The 16323-nt window shown below is 38.3% G+C and overlaps 1 protein-coding gene across 2 annotated transcripts in view; it reads right to left on the bottom strand.

Moving 5' to 3' along the window:
- NAV3 (neuron navigator 3) overlaps positions 1-16323 on the bottom strand; it is a gene marked incomplete at its 5' end in the record, with an annotated part of 246791 nt that overhangs the window by 91944 nt on the left and 138524 nt on the right. For both annotated transcript variants that reach the window (XM_081330387.1, XM_081330388.1), the window contains 2 exons: positions 2254-2637; positions 3619-3727. In XM_081330387.1, the coding sequence (XP_081186513.1) occupies positions 2254-2637; positions 3619-3727 (493 nt within the window). The remainder of the gene's footprint in view (positions 1-2253; positions 2638-3618; positions 3728-16323) is intronic.

The following is a 16323-nucleotide window of genomic DNA, read 5'->3' as shown; positions in this document are numbered from 1 at the left end:
TTTGGAATTTTCTTTTATATTCTAAGATTATGACATAGCAAAATTATGTTCCAAGTGAAGAAACTATGAATTTTCTGCAATTCATTATTGAAAGCCTTTAAATAATCATAAATGTTTCTGTTTAGTCCATGACCAATTTAATTAATTTTATTATGGTTGTTTAGTCTTCTGTAAGACTTGGTGGTTATATGTAAATTAAAGGCTCACTGATCTGTTGTGACATATCTATTTTGCTCTCTCTATCCTGATTAACAGAAATATTTGAGCCATCATACTATAGTGGTCATGAAAAAAAATACTATACCAGCAACTATTATTTTAACATAAATGGCTTATTTTATCCCTCTTTCAAACCAATGGTCTTCCCTATCCACCATGTGGACAGAATGTAGAGAGGACCATTGGTTTGAAAGAAGGGTAAAAGAGGCCATTTATGTTAACATTGAGCAGTCCTCTCTCAACAGAGGGGGAGGATAAGACACCACCTATCTCTCGTCCACAACGCAGTCCTTTCAACAGTTCCAAGAAAATTCCACCCTCATTTGCACTCTGATGCAGATGATGCTGAGGGCACAGATAAACCCCGAAATGGCATCAAGAGATCTCAGGGAGAGTGCTAACAACCAGATGACTGCAAAGAAATATGATCGTTCAAATCCTCCCCCCATCTTGTCAGAACCAATCCTTCCATTGCTCCAATATCCTGCCAGAACTGATGACGCTTCTTGGATGAGAAGCAAAATGTCGTCTTCTTTCTCAAGGAAAAAAAACCCAGTCCAGTTGGCTTTTGAAAAAGCACCTTTGAGACAACTATGACCTGGATGACTAATCATAGAAACTTACTTTCATGTTTCTCCTGTCATACCCAACTCTCACTATCTTATAAAAAATAAGTAGAAGCATGTTCTTATAGTAAGAACAACATTTATTCCTCTTAATGGAGCATATATTACCAATTTGCTACAGATGTTCACACCTCTTAGAATCTTTTCCCCATATTTGGTAAACAGTTTACCAAAGATCACAAATTTATCTCCTTGCTCTAATTTTAGTTTGCAGTGAGTCACTCCAATTTACAGTCAAAATAACTGTCCTGATTTTTGATATCTTAATTTTCAAAATAGCATTCCTCATATATCAAATTAACATTCACCACAAATCATGTGAGTTTTTAGAGGTCTTTATAAAAAAGTACATGTACATTTATTTTCCAAACAACACATCTCTAACATTATCATAACTATTCTTTATATGTTATATAATATGTATGCAATGCTTAATAATATATTAAGCAAATAAGAAGACATCTCACAGATGTGACCTTGAATATTATATCCAGTAAAATTTGACAAATCGGAATAGGTTCAGAAAAAGCGATCATAAAAGTATTGGGAAATTAGCATCTAAATTCTATAAAGATAGACCGAATGTACTATACATGTTTAACTTTGGTAATAACAAGTGATAGGGAGGAATATGGCAGAATCTTCTGAAAAACAGTGTCTGAAAAACACTGTGAAAGTGTGTGAACAAAAGAAAGAAAGTGAACAAAAATTCTGTGTCATTCCAAAAGCCCAGACATGGAATCATGGATTTCAAAAACAGGAAGTCAGATTATGGTTGAATATTAGGAGACATTTTCTATGGGTAAACAATTTAACACAGAGGTTTATTTCACAGAAGCAGTGGGCTTTCTATTAGGTGTATATTATATTCTTTATTAGACAAGTTTCTTTTATTCGCTTTAGAATATGCATCATTCCAATGTATAATCTAAATGATAAGCAATTTTAGAAGATAATAAGCTATAAAACTTCAAGCCATGTCATTTAATATTATAAATTCATTATAATAAATTCATTATTATAAAGACAAGGCCTTTCTAAAAATTAACAAAGAGAGAGCCATGTATATTTATCTGCATCAAAAAAATTAAACATGAAAATCATTTTTGTCTCTATAAAAGAGTCCAACAAAAAATAAGACAGGAGATAACTATAATTTAATTACCGGTAAGTAATTTAATTCAGTTCAAATGACACTTTAAACAGTAAAATGTATGATTAATTTGTTAATTCATTTTCTCTAATAACTTTCATTGTAGATGATTATAGTTCTAATTCAGCCAGTAACAAATTCACCATATTTTTCAGATGTTTGCCTCATTCCTTTCTGTTTATGAACAGATTTGTGAATTACTTTTAAAAAATCACAATCCTTTCTAATCTCATTTTTACAAAAAAGAAATCTTACCCACTGTTGATGTCATCAGCTCGAAGGCTTTTCCCAAGAATGTCCCCATCACTCATGTACCCTCCAACATCAACATCAGAGGAAATGTCCAGGTCACTATTTCCTTTTTCACCCATGTCAATTTGGGGGATGTTCCCAAGACGAGAGATGGCTGCACGACGAAGAGGTGTGGTGTACATGAATCGAGAAGGGTCAGTATGGATGAAGCGACTAGCACCACTGCGAGGGTACCCTCCACCCAGGGAAGGAGCGTCACCTGCCTGGAGTCGAGGACTAGCTTGTCCAAGCCTCCAGGTCACTGGAGAAGATCGGCTTGTTAAGCCAGGAATGCTTCGTCCATTCACTTCAGTTGTCACAGTACTGTCAAATGTTGTCTCCAGTGTGCTGTCAAGCAAAACAAAAATTGTTGAACCATAGCTTCCATATTTCTATGCGTATGGGATGAAGGGTAGACAAAGAAAAGTTCTACTTTTAAATAAACATGTCTTAGGAAAAATAGCACCTGTTTTTAAAGATGTCACTCTAAGGCCGACATTTTTCTGCAACAAGCCAATGTCCTTTCTCAGATTTTCCATATTTTTAGCGATGGTGGGCTTTGAGATAAACATGTTAATATATAAGATTTAAATAAAATAAAATGAACCTTGTAATGGAAAATAAAACCTGTTAAATGTTCACTAAGTGAAATGATGCCAGAAGAAAGATAAATAGTAAATAGTAAGTAGTAAAATAAAAGGGGAGTTTTTCAAAATCAGGTCTTCCTTGTAAAATGTAATGGATCGCTCATACATAGCTAAAATTAATATAAGTTATGTTTTCATTGCAATATGACAATGAGATTAAGTTAGAAATGTTTCCCATTTTTTTCAGTAAGTACATTCTAAATAAAGATAAGCACAACATTCTTAATAGAATTTGGCAACTACAGTGTCTCCCAGCTGTGTCATTACCATTAACAAATAATATTTCTTTGAATGACCTGTTTTCTCCATCCTTAAACAGTCTCAAGACTGAATTCTACTAAAACTGTTTACTTTAACCCAAGTGACAAGATTCAAATTACAAGTAACACACAATGATTTAGCACTCAGAATAGCCTCATCCATACAGTACAATTATTATGGATTTGCATTGTTTAAATATGAGCTATACAAGTTGATTTTATTCAGATATTAAAGACAATTTATAATTTTTTTAAGCAATACTTCACTTTTGTACAATGATTAAATCTCACTTTTTGATAGATATTTATTTCTTTAGCTATATGATACATTTTAAATAAAATCTGCTGTTTAGACAATGCACTTTTTTAAAACTGTTTTTCTTTTATTGTTCCATGTATTCAGCTGCACTAGTAAACAATACCTGTGGCTTATTTGAGTTCCTCTAAGACTGGACATAGTTTCTTCCAAGTTTTGTCTCAGATCAGCTATGTTCTTTACAGTTCTCATTCTTCTTGTTTCAGGATCTTCTCCTGCAATCAACCAACCAATCAATGAATATGAACATAAAAAATAAAGCAAACCATATACGTGTAAGACAATATGAACTAGAACAATGTTATAATCAAAGCCTTGATGGAAATGAGTAAAAATGAGAGTAATCTTGAGTTTGAATTACTACATAATACAAATACAAATATGCTTTATGGTTCCATTCCGCTTCTGTTATCATTAAGTCTTCCAGAATGATTATGACTTTACAACGAATGCCTCAAATGTATCGTCATCACCACCACCACCACCACCACCACCACCACCACCACTACAGTTTTCATCAATAGCATAATATGTGTATTTATTTATTTATTTATTTATTTATTTATTTATTTATTTAATTGGATTTGTATACCGCCCTTTCCCGAAGGACTCAGGGTGGTTAACAGGGTAATTAAAACAAGAAATACAAAAATTAAAAACAATTAAAAAGATTATAACAGTCCCTGAAAAAGTAAAAAAACCCAATTAAAATAAGAATTAAAATTAAAATTCTCAGCCTGGGCCAGAGAGCTCGAAGAGCCAGGTCTTCAGGTCCCGGCGAAATGGACGGAGGTCGGGGGCAGTCCTCAGCTCCATGGGCAGCTGGTTCCAGAGGGCAGGTGCACCCACTGAGAAGGCCCTCCCCCTGGGTGTTACCTGCCAGAAATCTTTTACCAGCAGCACCCTGAGAAGACCCTCCCTGTGGGAGCGCACTGGACGAAGGGAACTTGATGCTGGCAGCAGGTGTTCCCTCAGATATCCCGGACCCTCGCCATTTAGGGCTTTATAGGTCATTACCAGCACCTTGAATCTCACCCGGAGGGCAACCGGAAGCCAATGCAGCTCGCGGAGTAGAGGTGTTACATGGGAGTATCTAAGTTACAACAACTTATTTCTTTATTATATATTTTATATATCCTGCTTTAATCTACTCATCATTTCAAAAAGAAGAAAGTCTTATTTCATGAATATCTGTTGCTGTCTGAGTAGGAACTTCATCAAAACTCTGTGTTTGCAATCTATTGATAAGGATGAAATAGTGTATACGGTGACCTCAGTGTTTTATACGTAGAGCCATAACCTTGAATGTACCTTGACTTATTTCTTCTGCTTCTCATCCTTTTCTTCTTTTTTGCTCTATTGCTGGACTAATGAAGTATTCCTAAATACTAATAACCTATTTAAAAGTCAGGCTTATGTATGAAAATGATGTTGCATTTTTAAACCAAGTAAATTTACTTCAGTAAAAAAAGCTGGAGGGAAAATCAATTGACTTTTAGTATATTGTTTAAGAGCATATAGAAATGTAGCATAGAGAATATACATTATGGAACGTTATTTCTGATTCTTAATATAATAATGTTTGTTTCTAGTAACTTGTTCAAAGTATTCAACTTATTTCTGATTATTAAATAGAAAATCAACTGTAATTTTATAATAGCAAAATTAGCATAAAATGTCTATAAAAATGTAGACTTTGTTGTAATTAATACATAGATTAATAAAGTAACAGATTGCAATAAACAGTTATATACAACAATAGGATTTTTTTGGTCTTTAGATCAAGAAAAAAACATTTTACTAGAAATAGTATAAGTATATAAGATATTTGAGAGCTAGGTTAGTGGAGGGTTAAGGTGTTTTATTAGAAGGCAGAAAGCGTGACTTCTTGTCTTGCCTGGAAGCCCCCTGAGTTATTTTGAGCTCTTCCTTTTTTTAGCCTTAGAAAAACAAAAGAGCAAATCACTTCCAAAATGTTGCCAAAGAATACTGCAGGGATGTGCCTGTGTAGTCACCAGAAGTCAGGGTCATAAACACTTTCTGCATATTGCTGATGTGCTGGAAAGGGTCTGGGACAAGTTTTCCACAGCCAACTCACTATGGCCAACTCATCATGGGATATTCATGGTGGGACAACTTGCCACAGGGACAAAAGTTACATAATATTGAAGAAATTGTGGACTAGAATAATTAAAGGATGCAAAAGGAGGGACAAAATGAAATGTGAATGACCAAAATTAAAATATTTTAAAAATTATTTTAAATAATTAAATCAAATTGTTGAATTGCCTAGTGACCTGTTCCATGACAAGTTGACCACAATGAGTTGGCCATGGTGAATTGGCAGCGGTGAATTGACCATGGCAAGTTGTCCAGGGTGAGTTGTCCCATTCTGCTCTGGATATATGCAAAAGGAAAAAAAAATCCTGAAGCATTTTTGTGCTATATAAATAAAGCCTGTTATAAATAATAAATACTGTAGGTTAAATAACCTACACATCAGTGGTTGGGGTACAAAACATTGCACTAAATTGCTGTATTTTGGGTGCTGTATCACAAGCACCCAAAATTCCACAGGAGAAGGTTTTTCAAGCATTTTAACATAAAAGTTATTGGCAAAAGATAGCAGAATCAGAAGTAGTAACAGTAGGTACAGTCATATCTGGATAATCATATAATCCGAAATTTGAGGCCACAAAATCAGAACCTTGGGCAGTTCACACAAAGTCTGACTAGGTTGGTTTCTTCTATTTTAGGATCCCAGATTTGGAAAGGAATATTGAGTTGTCTAGCATCCACTTATGTTTATGTTTATGTTTTATGTTTTATTTAATTTATATACCGCCCTTCTCCCTGGGGACTCAGGGCGGTTCACAGGGCATATAAATAAAAATACAATACTATACAAAAGTTAAAACAAAGATTAAATCAGTGCCCAATTAAAAAACAATAATGCAATCTAAAATGACAATTTAAAACACAGCTCCCCCATCAGGCCAGACCGGCCAATTCAAACAAATGGGTCTTCAGACCACGACGGAAAGTTCGGAGGTCCGATGCCGTCCGGAGCTCCACCGGCAGTTGGTTCCACAAAGCCGGGGCACCCACAGAGAAGGCTCTCCCCCTGGGGGCTGCCAGTCGACATTCCCTGACCGGAGGCACCCTGAGGAGGCCCTCTCTGTGGGAACGCACAGGGCGGAGGGGAGTTGAAGCTGGCAGCAGGTGGTCCCCGAGGTACCCCGGACCCATGCCATGTAGGGACTTAAAGATCATAACTAAGACCTTGAACCTCACCCGGAAGACAACTGGTAACCAATGCAGCTCGCGGAGCAAAGGTGTAACATGGGAGTACCGGGAAACTCCCAAGACAACTCTCGCGGCCGCATTCTGTACCAGTTGGAGCCTCCGAGTGGTCTTCAAGGGAAGCCCCATGTAGAGAGCATTACAGTAGTCAAGGCGAGAGGTCACGAGCGCATGAGTGACCGTGCACAGGGCATCCCGGTCCAGATAGGGCCGCAACTGGCGCACCAGGCGAACCTGGGCAAAAGCCCTCCTAGTCACGGCCACTACATGATCTTCTAGGGTAAGCCATGAATCTAGGAGGACTCCCAAGTTGCGAGCCCTATCCACGGGGGGTAAGAGCTCACCCCCCATAGAAAGAGATGGAACATCTTGAATGTCCCGGGATGCCGGAATGCACAGCCACTCAGTCTTGTCAGGGTTGAGCTGAAGTCTGTTCCTCCCCATCCAGACCCGAACCGCCTCCAGGCAACGGGACATCACAGCGAGGGCATCACTGGGGTGGTTTGGGGTCGAAAAGAAAAGTTGGGTATCATCGGCATATTGATGATACCCAACTCCAAAACCACGAATGATCTCACCCAGCGGTTTCATGTAGATGTTGAACAGGAGAGGCGAGAGAACCGACCCCTGAGGAACTCCACAAACGAGAGACCTCGGGGCCGATCTCTGCCCCCCTGCCAACACCGACTGCGAACGTCCCAGGAGATAGGAGGAGAACCACCGAAGAACCGTGCCTCCCACTCCCAATCCCCTGAGACGCCGCAGCAAGATACCATGGTCGATGGTATCGAAAGCCGCCGAGAGGTCTAATAGAACTAGGACAGAGGAATATCCCCTGTCCCGAGCCCTCCAGAGATCATTCACCAGAGCGACCAATGCCGTCTCCGTGCTGTACCCGGGCCTGAAACCCGATTGGTAGGGGTCCAGATAATCCGCTTCATCCAGGACCAGAGGGAGCTGATGCGCCACCACACTCTCAACAACCTTCGCAAGAAAGCGAAGGTTGGAGACTGGACGAAAGTTGTTCAACACAGCTGGGTCCAAGGCAGGCTTCTTGAGGAGAGGTCTCACCACCGCCTCCTTCAAGACGGTGGGGAAATAACCCTCACTCAAAGAAGCAGATATAACCGCCTGGAGCCAGCCTCGTGTCCTCTCCCTAGCTGCATAAACCAGCCAGGAAGGGCACGGGTCCAACAAACATGTGGAGGAGCTCAGCCTCCCCATAATCCTGTCCACTTCATCAGGGGTCACAGAATCAAACTCTTCCCAGATAACATTGACAAGACCGTCCGTGTCCTGATCGCCTGACTCTGCCCAGCTGGAGTCCAAACCGGTCCGAATCCGAGCGATTTTATCCGACAGATGGTGACTAAATTCCTCGGCACGACCCTGCAAGGGATCCTCCCTCACCTCCTGATTAAGAAGTGAGCGAGTCACCCTAAACAGGGCGGCCGGGCGATTATCTGCGGACGCAATGAGGGTAGAGAAGTAATTACACCTCGCCACCCTCATCGCTGCGAGATAAGACCTAATATAGGTTCTTAACCGCAACCGGTCGGGTTCGGATCGGCTCGACCTCCAACAGCTCTCTAGGCCCCGTTTCCGACGCTTCATCTCCCGGAGCTCCGCGGAGAACCATGGAGCTCGCTGGGATCTGCGCCGGGTCAGGGGCCGCAAGGGTACAACCCGGTCAAGTGCCTCAGTGGCTGCCCTTTCCCAGGTTTCCACTAAGGCATCCGCCGAGCTGTGAGCAATGGAGGCAAGTGGGGACCCCAGCGCCGCTTGGAATCTATCAGGATCCATTAAGCGTCTGGGGCGGTACCATCTAATTGGTTCCGTATCCCCACGGCGGGGGGTGGCAAAACGGAAGACCATCCGCAGGAGATGATGATCGGTCCATGACAGGGGCATAATAAATGGAGAGCCCCCACCAAGATCATCCAACCACCGTCTAGATAAAAAAATCAGGTCAAGAGTGTGGCCTCCCTCATGAGTTGGTTCAGAAATTACTTGCGTCAGGTCCATGGCCGTCATGGAAGCCATGAACTCCCGAGCTAGCTCAGATGAGCCTCCCAGGGATGGTAGATTGAAGTCTCCCAAAACTATAAGTTTGGGAAACTCAACCACCAACCCTGAGAGGATATCAAGCAGCTCGGGCAGGGCTGCCGCTGTACGACTAGGCGAAATGTACGTCAGCAGCAAACCCAACTGCGCCCCAGAACCAAATCTCACAAAGAGAGACTCACACCCGACTATCTGAGAAACGGTGGTCTCCCGCGGACATAAGGTCTCCCTAATAATAACCGCCACTCCCCCACCCCTACCTTGAGCTCTTGGCCGGTGCAGCACCCGGAAGCCTGGTGGGCAGATGTCAACCAAAGGGACCCCACCCTCTGGGCCCAACCAGGTCTCCGTGATGCAGGCCAGGTCCGCATGCTCACCCTCAACTAAATCCCTAACGAGGGGAGCTTTGTTAACCACGGACCTGGCATTCAGATACACCAGCCAGAGCTCAGGAGGCTGCACATCCTCGCTCCCGGAACCTCGGGGAAGAAGCAGAGGGTCGGAGCGCCTCACCACTTGAATACATCTAATGAAAAAAAAGCTCCTGGCTCTACCATCAAACTGCTCTTGCTATTAGAAATATTTTTCCCCTAATATTTTATTGGAATCTATCTTTCAATAATTTAAATCTATTATTCCATGTGCTTTGGAGTGAGAATGAAGCCTTGATAGTTTTCTATGTGACCTTTTTTCAGTTATCTGAATATGGCTATGCTACCCACCTTTAGATGTCTTTGCTCAAGGCTAAACATATCTAGCTGGGTTAATCACCCTGCTCTATGTTTCTTAAAGATAGTTGGTTCAAATTTTAGCAACATGAACAATTGTATTTATGGCTGGGGATTCACCATGTCTTCTAACTAAAAGGATATAAAGTGGAATTGTTGATATATAAATGGAGTTTCTAATTTCTACAGAATTCTCTCTGTAAGTGATTAAGTAGCTTTAATATAGTTAATCTTTAACTGTTTATCATAATCTTATTGGTTTTGAGATCAAAATTATATTTCTTATAGTAACACCTGCTATCGATAAATATAAGTATTTGCTTGGAAACACTACGAAAATGGAAACAGATTAGAAAGAAGAGTTTTTCTTTATCACTCTAGAATGAAAATATGTTTGTATAAATAATTACTATATAAAACAGTTACTGATAGTAAGTGTTCACATGCTTGCAATTCTGCGACAAGGAACATCAGAACCTGGTGATGGAGTGAAAAGGGTGATCATCTCAGAATCCCTATGTAGCCACAAGCAAATGAAGTCCAGCCCCCGCCCCTTGAGTGCCATTGACCCTTATCTAACCAGGTGCTGGCTGTTAGTTGAGAAGATTCCTGTTCATAGTCCTTTAGCAATAAATCAACTTAATTGAACCTTCACTTGTGGACTTCATCTTTTGTGCCTGACAGCAACCTATTTAAACTGAGGAGTGATTATGCAGTTTATATACTTGCATATTTGTATCCTGGAATTTATCTCATTTGCTGCTGTTTACTTAATAGGAGTCTTCTTCCTGCACAAACAGCACTCTGAAGATGAATCTTCAAAAGCAAAAATGTATGAATGCTTGAACTTGGAAGGACATTTGTCTTCCTGTCATTTGTTTCCTTCTACATACAGTATTAGCAATAAACAGATCCAATCTCTGGTTTTTCTGGCACAATTTTTTTTTCTGAGCATCTAATTTTTTTAGAGAGGAAAGATCTATCATAAATCTAATATTTAATAAAATGCCACTTTTGTATCATATTAATCTGTGTATTAATTATAAAAAACTGAATCTCCCTGCAAAACTGATAAAAAAACAAGAATAAAACTGATCGGAGAGGCTGCCAAGAGACCTTCAGCAACATTAAAAGAGCTACAGGGATTTATGGCAAGTACTGATTGTGTACAACATGTGACAACAATCTCCCATATTCTTCATATGTCTGGGCTGTGGGGTAAGGTGGCAAGCCTCTTGTTACAAAGAAACATATGAAAGCCTGACTACATTATTTTGCAAAAACCTACATCAAGTCTGACAAAAGCAGAAAATGTGTTATGGTCTGCTGACACCAAGGCTGAACATTTTGGCCCTCATTCCAAAATGTATGTTTGGCACAAAAACAATACTGTACATCACCCAAAGTACATCATACCCGCAGTGAAGCATGGCGGCAGCATTATGCTTTGAAGATCCTTTTCTTCAGCTGGAACTGGGGTTTTAGTCAAAGTGGATGGAATTATGAACAGTTCCAAATATTCCAAATATTTTGGAACTGTTTTGGCACAAAACCTTTAGGCCTTTGCTAAAATGCTGAAGATGAAGACAAATTTCATCTTTTAACATGATAATGACCCAAAGCATACCTCTAAATCAACAAAAGACTGATCTTCCTTTAGAACAGGGGTCAGCAACCTGAAACAGTGAAAGAGCCACTCGGAACCGGTTCCCTCACAAAAGGAAAAACTGGGAGCCGCAAAAAATGTGTGCACATGGGCATACATGCGCACATGCGCAGAACAGGGTTGGACTGAAGAGTGGAGTCAAGACGAGATATGTACCTACCCTGCATATTTGAATTGATTGGTTGAACTTTTTTAGTCCCACTTTTTTTTTTGGACTGCACATGGCAGAGGACTGGGAGCCACAGGAGACGGCTGAAAGAGCCGCATGCGGCTCCGGAGCCGCGGGTTGCAGACCTGTGCTCTAGAAGATCAAAATTGTAGAATGACCCAGGCAGAGCCCAGACCTGAGTCCAATTGACAATCTGTGGTGTGACCTGGAAAGGGCTATGCACATGCCCTCACAATCTGACAAACTTATAGCACTTTTGTAAGAAAGATCAGGCAAAGATTCCCAGCAAGATATGCTATGCTAATAGGCTCCTAGTGTAAAAGATTGAATGCTATCATAAAAATCAAAAGGTGTGTCAACAAAGCATTAGTTTAAGGGTGTGCACCATGTTATTGTATATTTTTATTGTTATTTTTCCCCTAAAAGATTTCAGTTTGTTTTTCAGTTGAATTATACAACTTATGGTATATTATAAGTGAAAAAATTCTGAAATGATTTATCTTGGTCAAGTGTTTTTTTTTACATCTGGCATTTAACAGGGGTGTATAGATTTTTTATATCCATTGCATGCAGATTTGAGTTGGAATAGTGAACAACACTCATGAAGGACTCTTTCTCATGTCCAGACACCTTAGAGACAAGAAGTCACATTTCTTTGTGTTATATGGATTACTAATACAATATAAGTAAAATGAAATGTCATTTCTTAATTTCAAATAGATAAATTGAGACATATGCAGTTGTATCAGCTATTTTTACCATATTTTGTTGCAACATTCTTTAGTTAAAAAATACAACTATTGTTCAGTATTATCTCACATTAATATTGGATTATATACAGTGCCCTACTAAATAGGAATGGCATAAATGTTTCTTTCTTAGGAACATTCAGCATCAGTTGCATGTATATATATATTTGAATTGCAACACCATTATTTGTATGCAAAAATATAACCAAGAGATGCACATATACTGTATGTGTGTACATCCATATCTAGATACATACCCAACTATGTCAGTATTACGGAAATATAGCAAAAGTCAAAGTTAGAAACAAGTTTTTTTCTCTGATTCATATATCAGCAACAAAATCAAAGATATATTTCTCTTCCAGACTTCTAATTTTGTAAAACTAGGAAACTTGCAAGAAAAAGATTTAGCAATGGAGCACAGACTTCCAAAAATGTATTTCTATAAAATTCTTGAATCCATCATTTTGAAAACACATATATCTGAATGGCGATCAGAAGTACAACTGGCTTGCAAATAAATGCTTTACAACTCCTATATTTTTGATAACTCATAGAAACTTGTTTGCATCAATATAGATTAGATGTAAAGCCTTAAGACAAAAACTTCTGCTTTAATGACATTACAGGGATGTTATTTTTGAACTGAATATTTCGAAAGTAGAGTAGAAGATAAACTAAGATATTGCCTAAATAAACAAAGTTTGATAAGTTTGATAAATTATTTTTTTATATTAATGAAATGGAAAATTATTAACACAGAATAAAAATAGTTGTGAATGAACTGGCAGTCAATTTGACAAGATAGAATTCACATTAATATTGAGAGCAAAAAAACAGGGAAGTATCTTCAGACTATACTTCCCAAATTGAGGTAAAAGGGAAAACTAGCATGACTGTCAAATATGCCTATGTATCAAGCTCAAACAGAAATTAAATTGCTAGAGTTTTCCTATCTTGCTGCTTCAAGATTAGTTTAATAAAGCTATATTTTAAGAAGAAAATTGTGTGTTATCACTGGCATGCCTTCGAAATGCCAAAAGATTTTAAATTAATGCAGTCTGTAAATCTAACAAAAACAAATAATGTAAATATACCCTGCTTTATAATACTGTATAGATGGAATTGTAAGTATATTGTAAAAGAATAGTAAGATTATTATTAACAAAGTCTCTTCCATGCAAAACATTATTCCTTAATAACTATCATGTCAAATAGAAGTTAACTTACCTAAATAATCATTGTAAAGTGCTTGTTCTAAGTCTCCAAGCATTGTTATTATAACATCCTCATCAAGCTGTGCAGTCCCTTCACGTAAACAACTTTCCTCTTTCACAACCCAATTTTGGCTAGTAATTTTTGACTTAAAGGGCACATCTTCTTCACCCAATTTGCTTGTCTCCCCTCGAACAGTTTCATCAACCAGGTAGCCTCTGAGCCTTTGGTATGAGGCTCTGGGTCCAACAGGTGATAGTTCTTCCATTTCACATGGTGACTTGTTGCAGGCATGGTAAAGGGAGTGTGCTGATTTTGACAGTGCTTTAGAAAGTAAGCCTCTACTCCCAAGCTCTGTCTGATGAAGAACCTGACTAGGCTTGGAGGCACTGCCAAACCAGTTTTCCCTGCATGAAAATCTCTTTTTTTCGCCTTCATTTAGGAGAGTAAGATTAGTCAGAGATTTCTGTTTCTGGAGACGAGCACCTCTCTTTCTTGCATCCTTGCCTCTGAACACTGAAAGTTCAGCATATCGTTGCATAGTTTTATCCAAAGGCTCAATACAAATTAGATTTCACATTTCTAGCTGTAGAGAAGGCAAGATCTTTCAGCAATAGATCTAACGTTTCAGCAGCACCCAGTTTACATGCCCTATAGCTCCTCATTCCTCTGGTGTCAAAAAAAGCACAGCATAAGCATTCCAGAGTGCAGGCTATTAAGGACTAGACAGGCACAGTCATTTTGATTCTTTTAATGCCAAGCTAGTCTTTTCCAGTCCTGTTAATCTGCAATGTTTTAATAATTTTAGAGGAATTTCTTTCAAGCAAAATAGAGCTGCTTAAACAATCTACTCCAGCACAGAAATAAACATAAAAGCCAGTGATGTTTCCCTCTTAACATCCAATCATCAGTCTTCTTCAGATTGATAGGACTGCATCCCTCTCTGTGGCTGCTGTTTTCTGAAATCCAGAAGTAAACTGCAAGTGCCGATGACTGTCTTCTCCCAGGCTCCCTCAACAGATCATGACTGATTCCTGCATGCAGATCTTTACTTTGGATGGCTGATCGAAAGGCAAGTGCAGCCAAGCACGTCAGATCTCAATAAGACCCAAATTAACCAAGGAAGCAAAGCTCTGTGAAAGCTTCCTGGCATTTTAGTATTCAACATGCATCCCAGGATCTATGACTGTTCTTTGTAACTGCAGTGAATGCTGCTGGCTGCCATGGCAGCAAACAGCCTGGCAAATTAAAACAGAAGAACCCAGCACTCTGCAATTCTACAAATCCTGAGTTTAAGGATACATCATAAGCTAAATGGCACGAACATTAACCTAATACCTAACCTAACACTGGAATGCCATCCTTCCTTCCTTCCTTCCACCCAAAACTCTTTTTGTCTCTTATCATGGCTAAGGTTGAAGTGGCTCTTGAATCTTGCAATATACTGAACAAGTCTCTTCCTATAGTGTAATAGAGAATTTGAGGAAGAAGCAATATCCCTTTATATTGAAATGCTAGAAAGTGAACGAGATTTTGTTCCTTTTATATAGTAAAGCTTTTAATTTCTGATTCGGAATAATTCATTATCAAATAATTAGAAATGTTTAAAAAATAGGTTTTTGGAATCTGCTGCAAAAATCAATGTCAGATGGAAGTGATTACCAAGTTCCAAAGTAGAAATCTTAGGTAGGTAGAAAAAGTATACAAATTTGCATAAAATATATACACATAAAGTTACCTTAAGAGGAGAGAATGTAGTTCTTCCCAAAATTGAATCTTGCAACTAAAAACTGCACAGTATATGTGAGATATGAAAGGATGCATATGTGATTTAAGGTTACTTTTGAATAGTCTTTAGCATAGATTTACAAATAAATCTTTCTAACAAGCACAAATATGTACATTTGTAACACTCAGCCACACCTATAGATATACAAAACTTTCAGAACAAAAATAATACTAATAAAAATGTTCCTACAAATGAAAAAAAGATAGTCAATTAATTTTCATTAACTTTTTGAAAAATTGCACAATTTCCCCCAAAAAAACATTTGAAGCAGCTATCCTGATAGCATGCTCAAAAAAGTAATCTTATTCTGTTTAGGCTATAACCTTTGTTCTATTACCCACATAATGTCTTAAATAAAATATGTAGCATGTTGCTTATGTCAAAATATATGAACTATTGCAAACATTTTTTAAATAATTAATTTTATAGGTCCTCATCAAGCATTCTATCCATCTGTAGTATAAAGGTATAATTAGGACTCCATCTGGCAAGTGTACAAGATAGGAATGTGTAATTAACCAAGTTTTTTTCTTTTGGGTGATTTATAACACAAATATATTTTGTTTTGAAGAAAATATATGAACTGAGTTAAGACCACTAAATATCTAAAAAAAAAGAATTTGTAAGTGTTTTTCAAGGAACCTTAGACTTTACTTAAAATTTCATTGGAATATTGCCTTTAATCTGAAATATATATGTGTGTGTGTGTTGAATAAATAATAGCTAAGTACACAAAATTGTAGCATATTTTCTCAAATAAGATAATATAAACTTATATCATAATATTTAAATAGACACTCATTTATAGTAATCAGGAGTTGAGCAATGGTGCTGGCACAGTAGTAAATTAAAGAACTGAAACAATAATAAATACAAATGCAAAACTTTTTTAACAAAAAAAGCTCATCTTCCAAAGATGTAGAAGAAATTATTTTTGAACTTGGGTTACAAACATCCATCCACACAAATATACATTTTTTACTGTCCATCTGTCTATCTGTCTCTGTCTCTCTCTGTCTCTCTCTCTTAATGGCTACTAACAGAGCATAATGTCACAACCCCCATCCACAGATTATTGTTTTAACAGACTTTGTAGACAAGAATCAAAATCATTATCTCACCCCTTTT

Source organism: Vipera berus (assembly GCF_964194415.1).
Source record: "Vipera berus genome assembly, chromosome: 6".
In the NCBI taxonomy this organism is placed as follows: domain Eukaryota; kingdom Metazoa; phylum Chordata; class Lepidosauria; order Squamata; family Viperidae; genus Vipera; species Vipera berus.
This window is presented reverse-complemented; position numbering and strand designations above follow the sequence as displayed.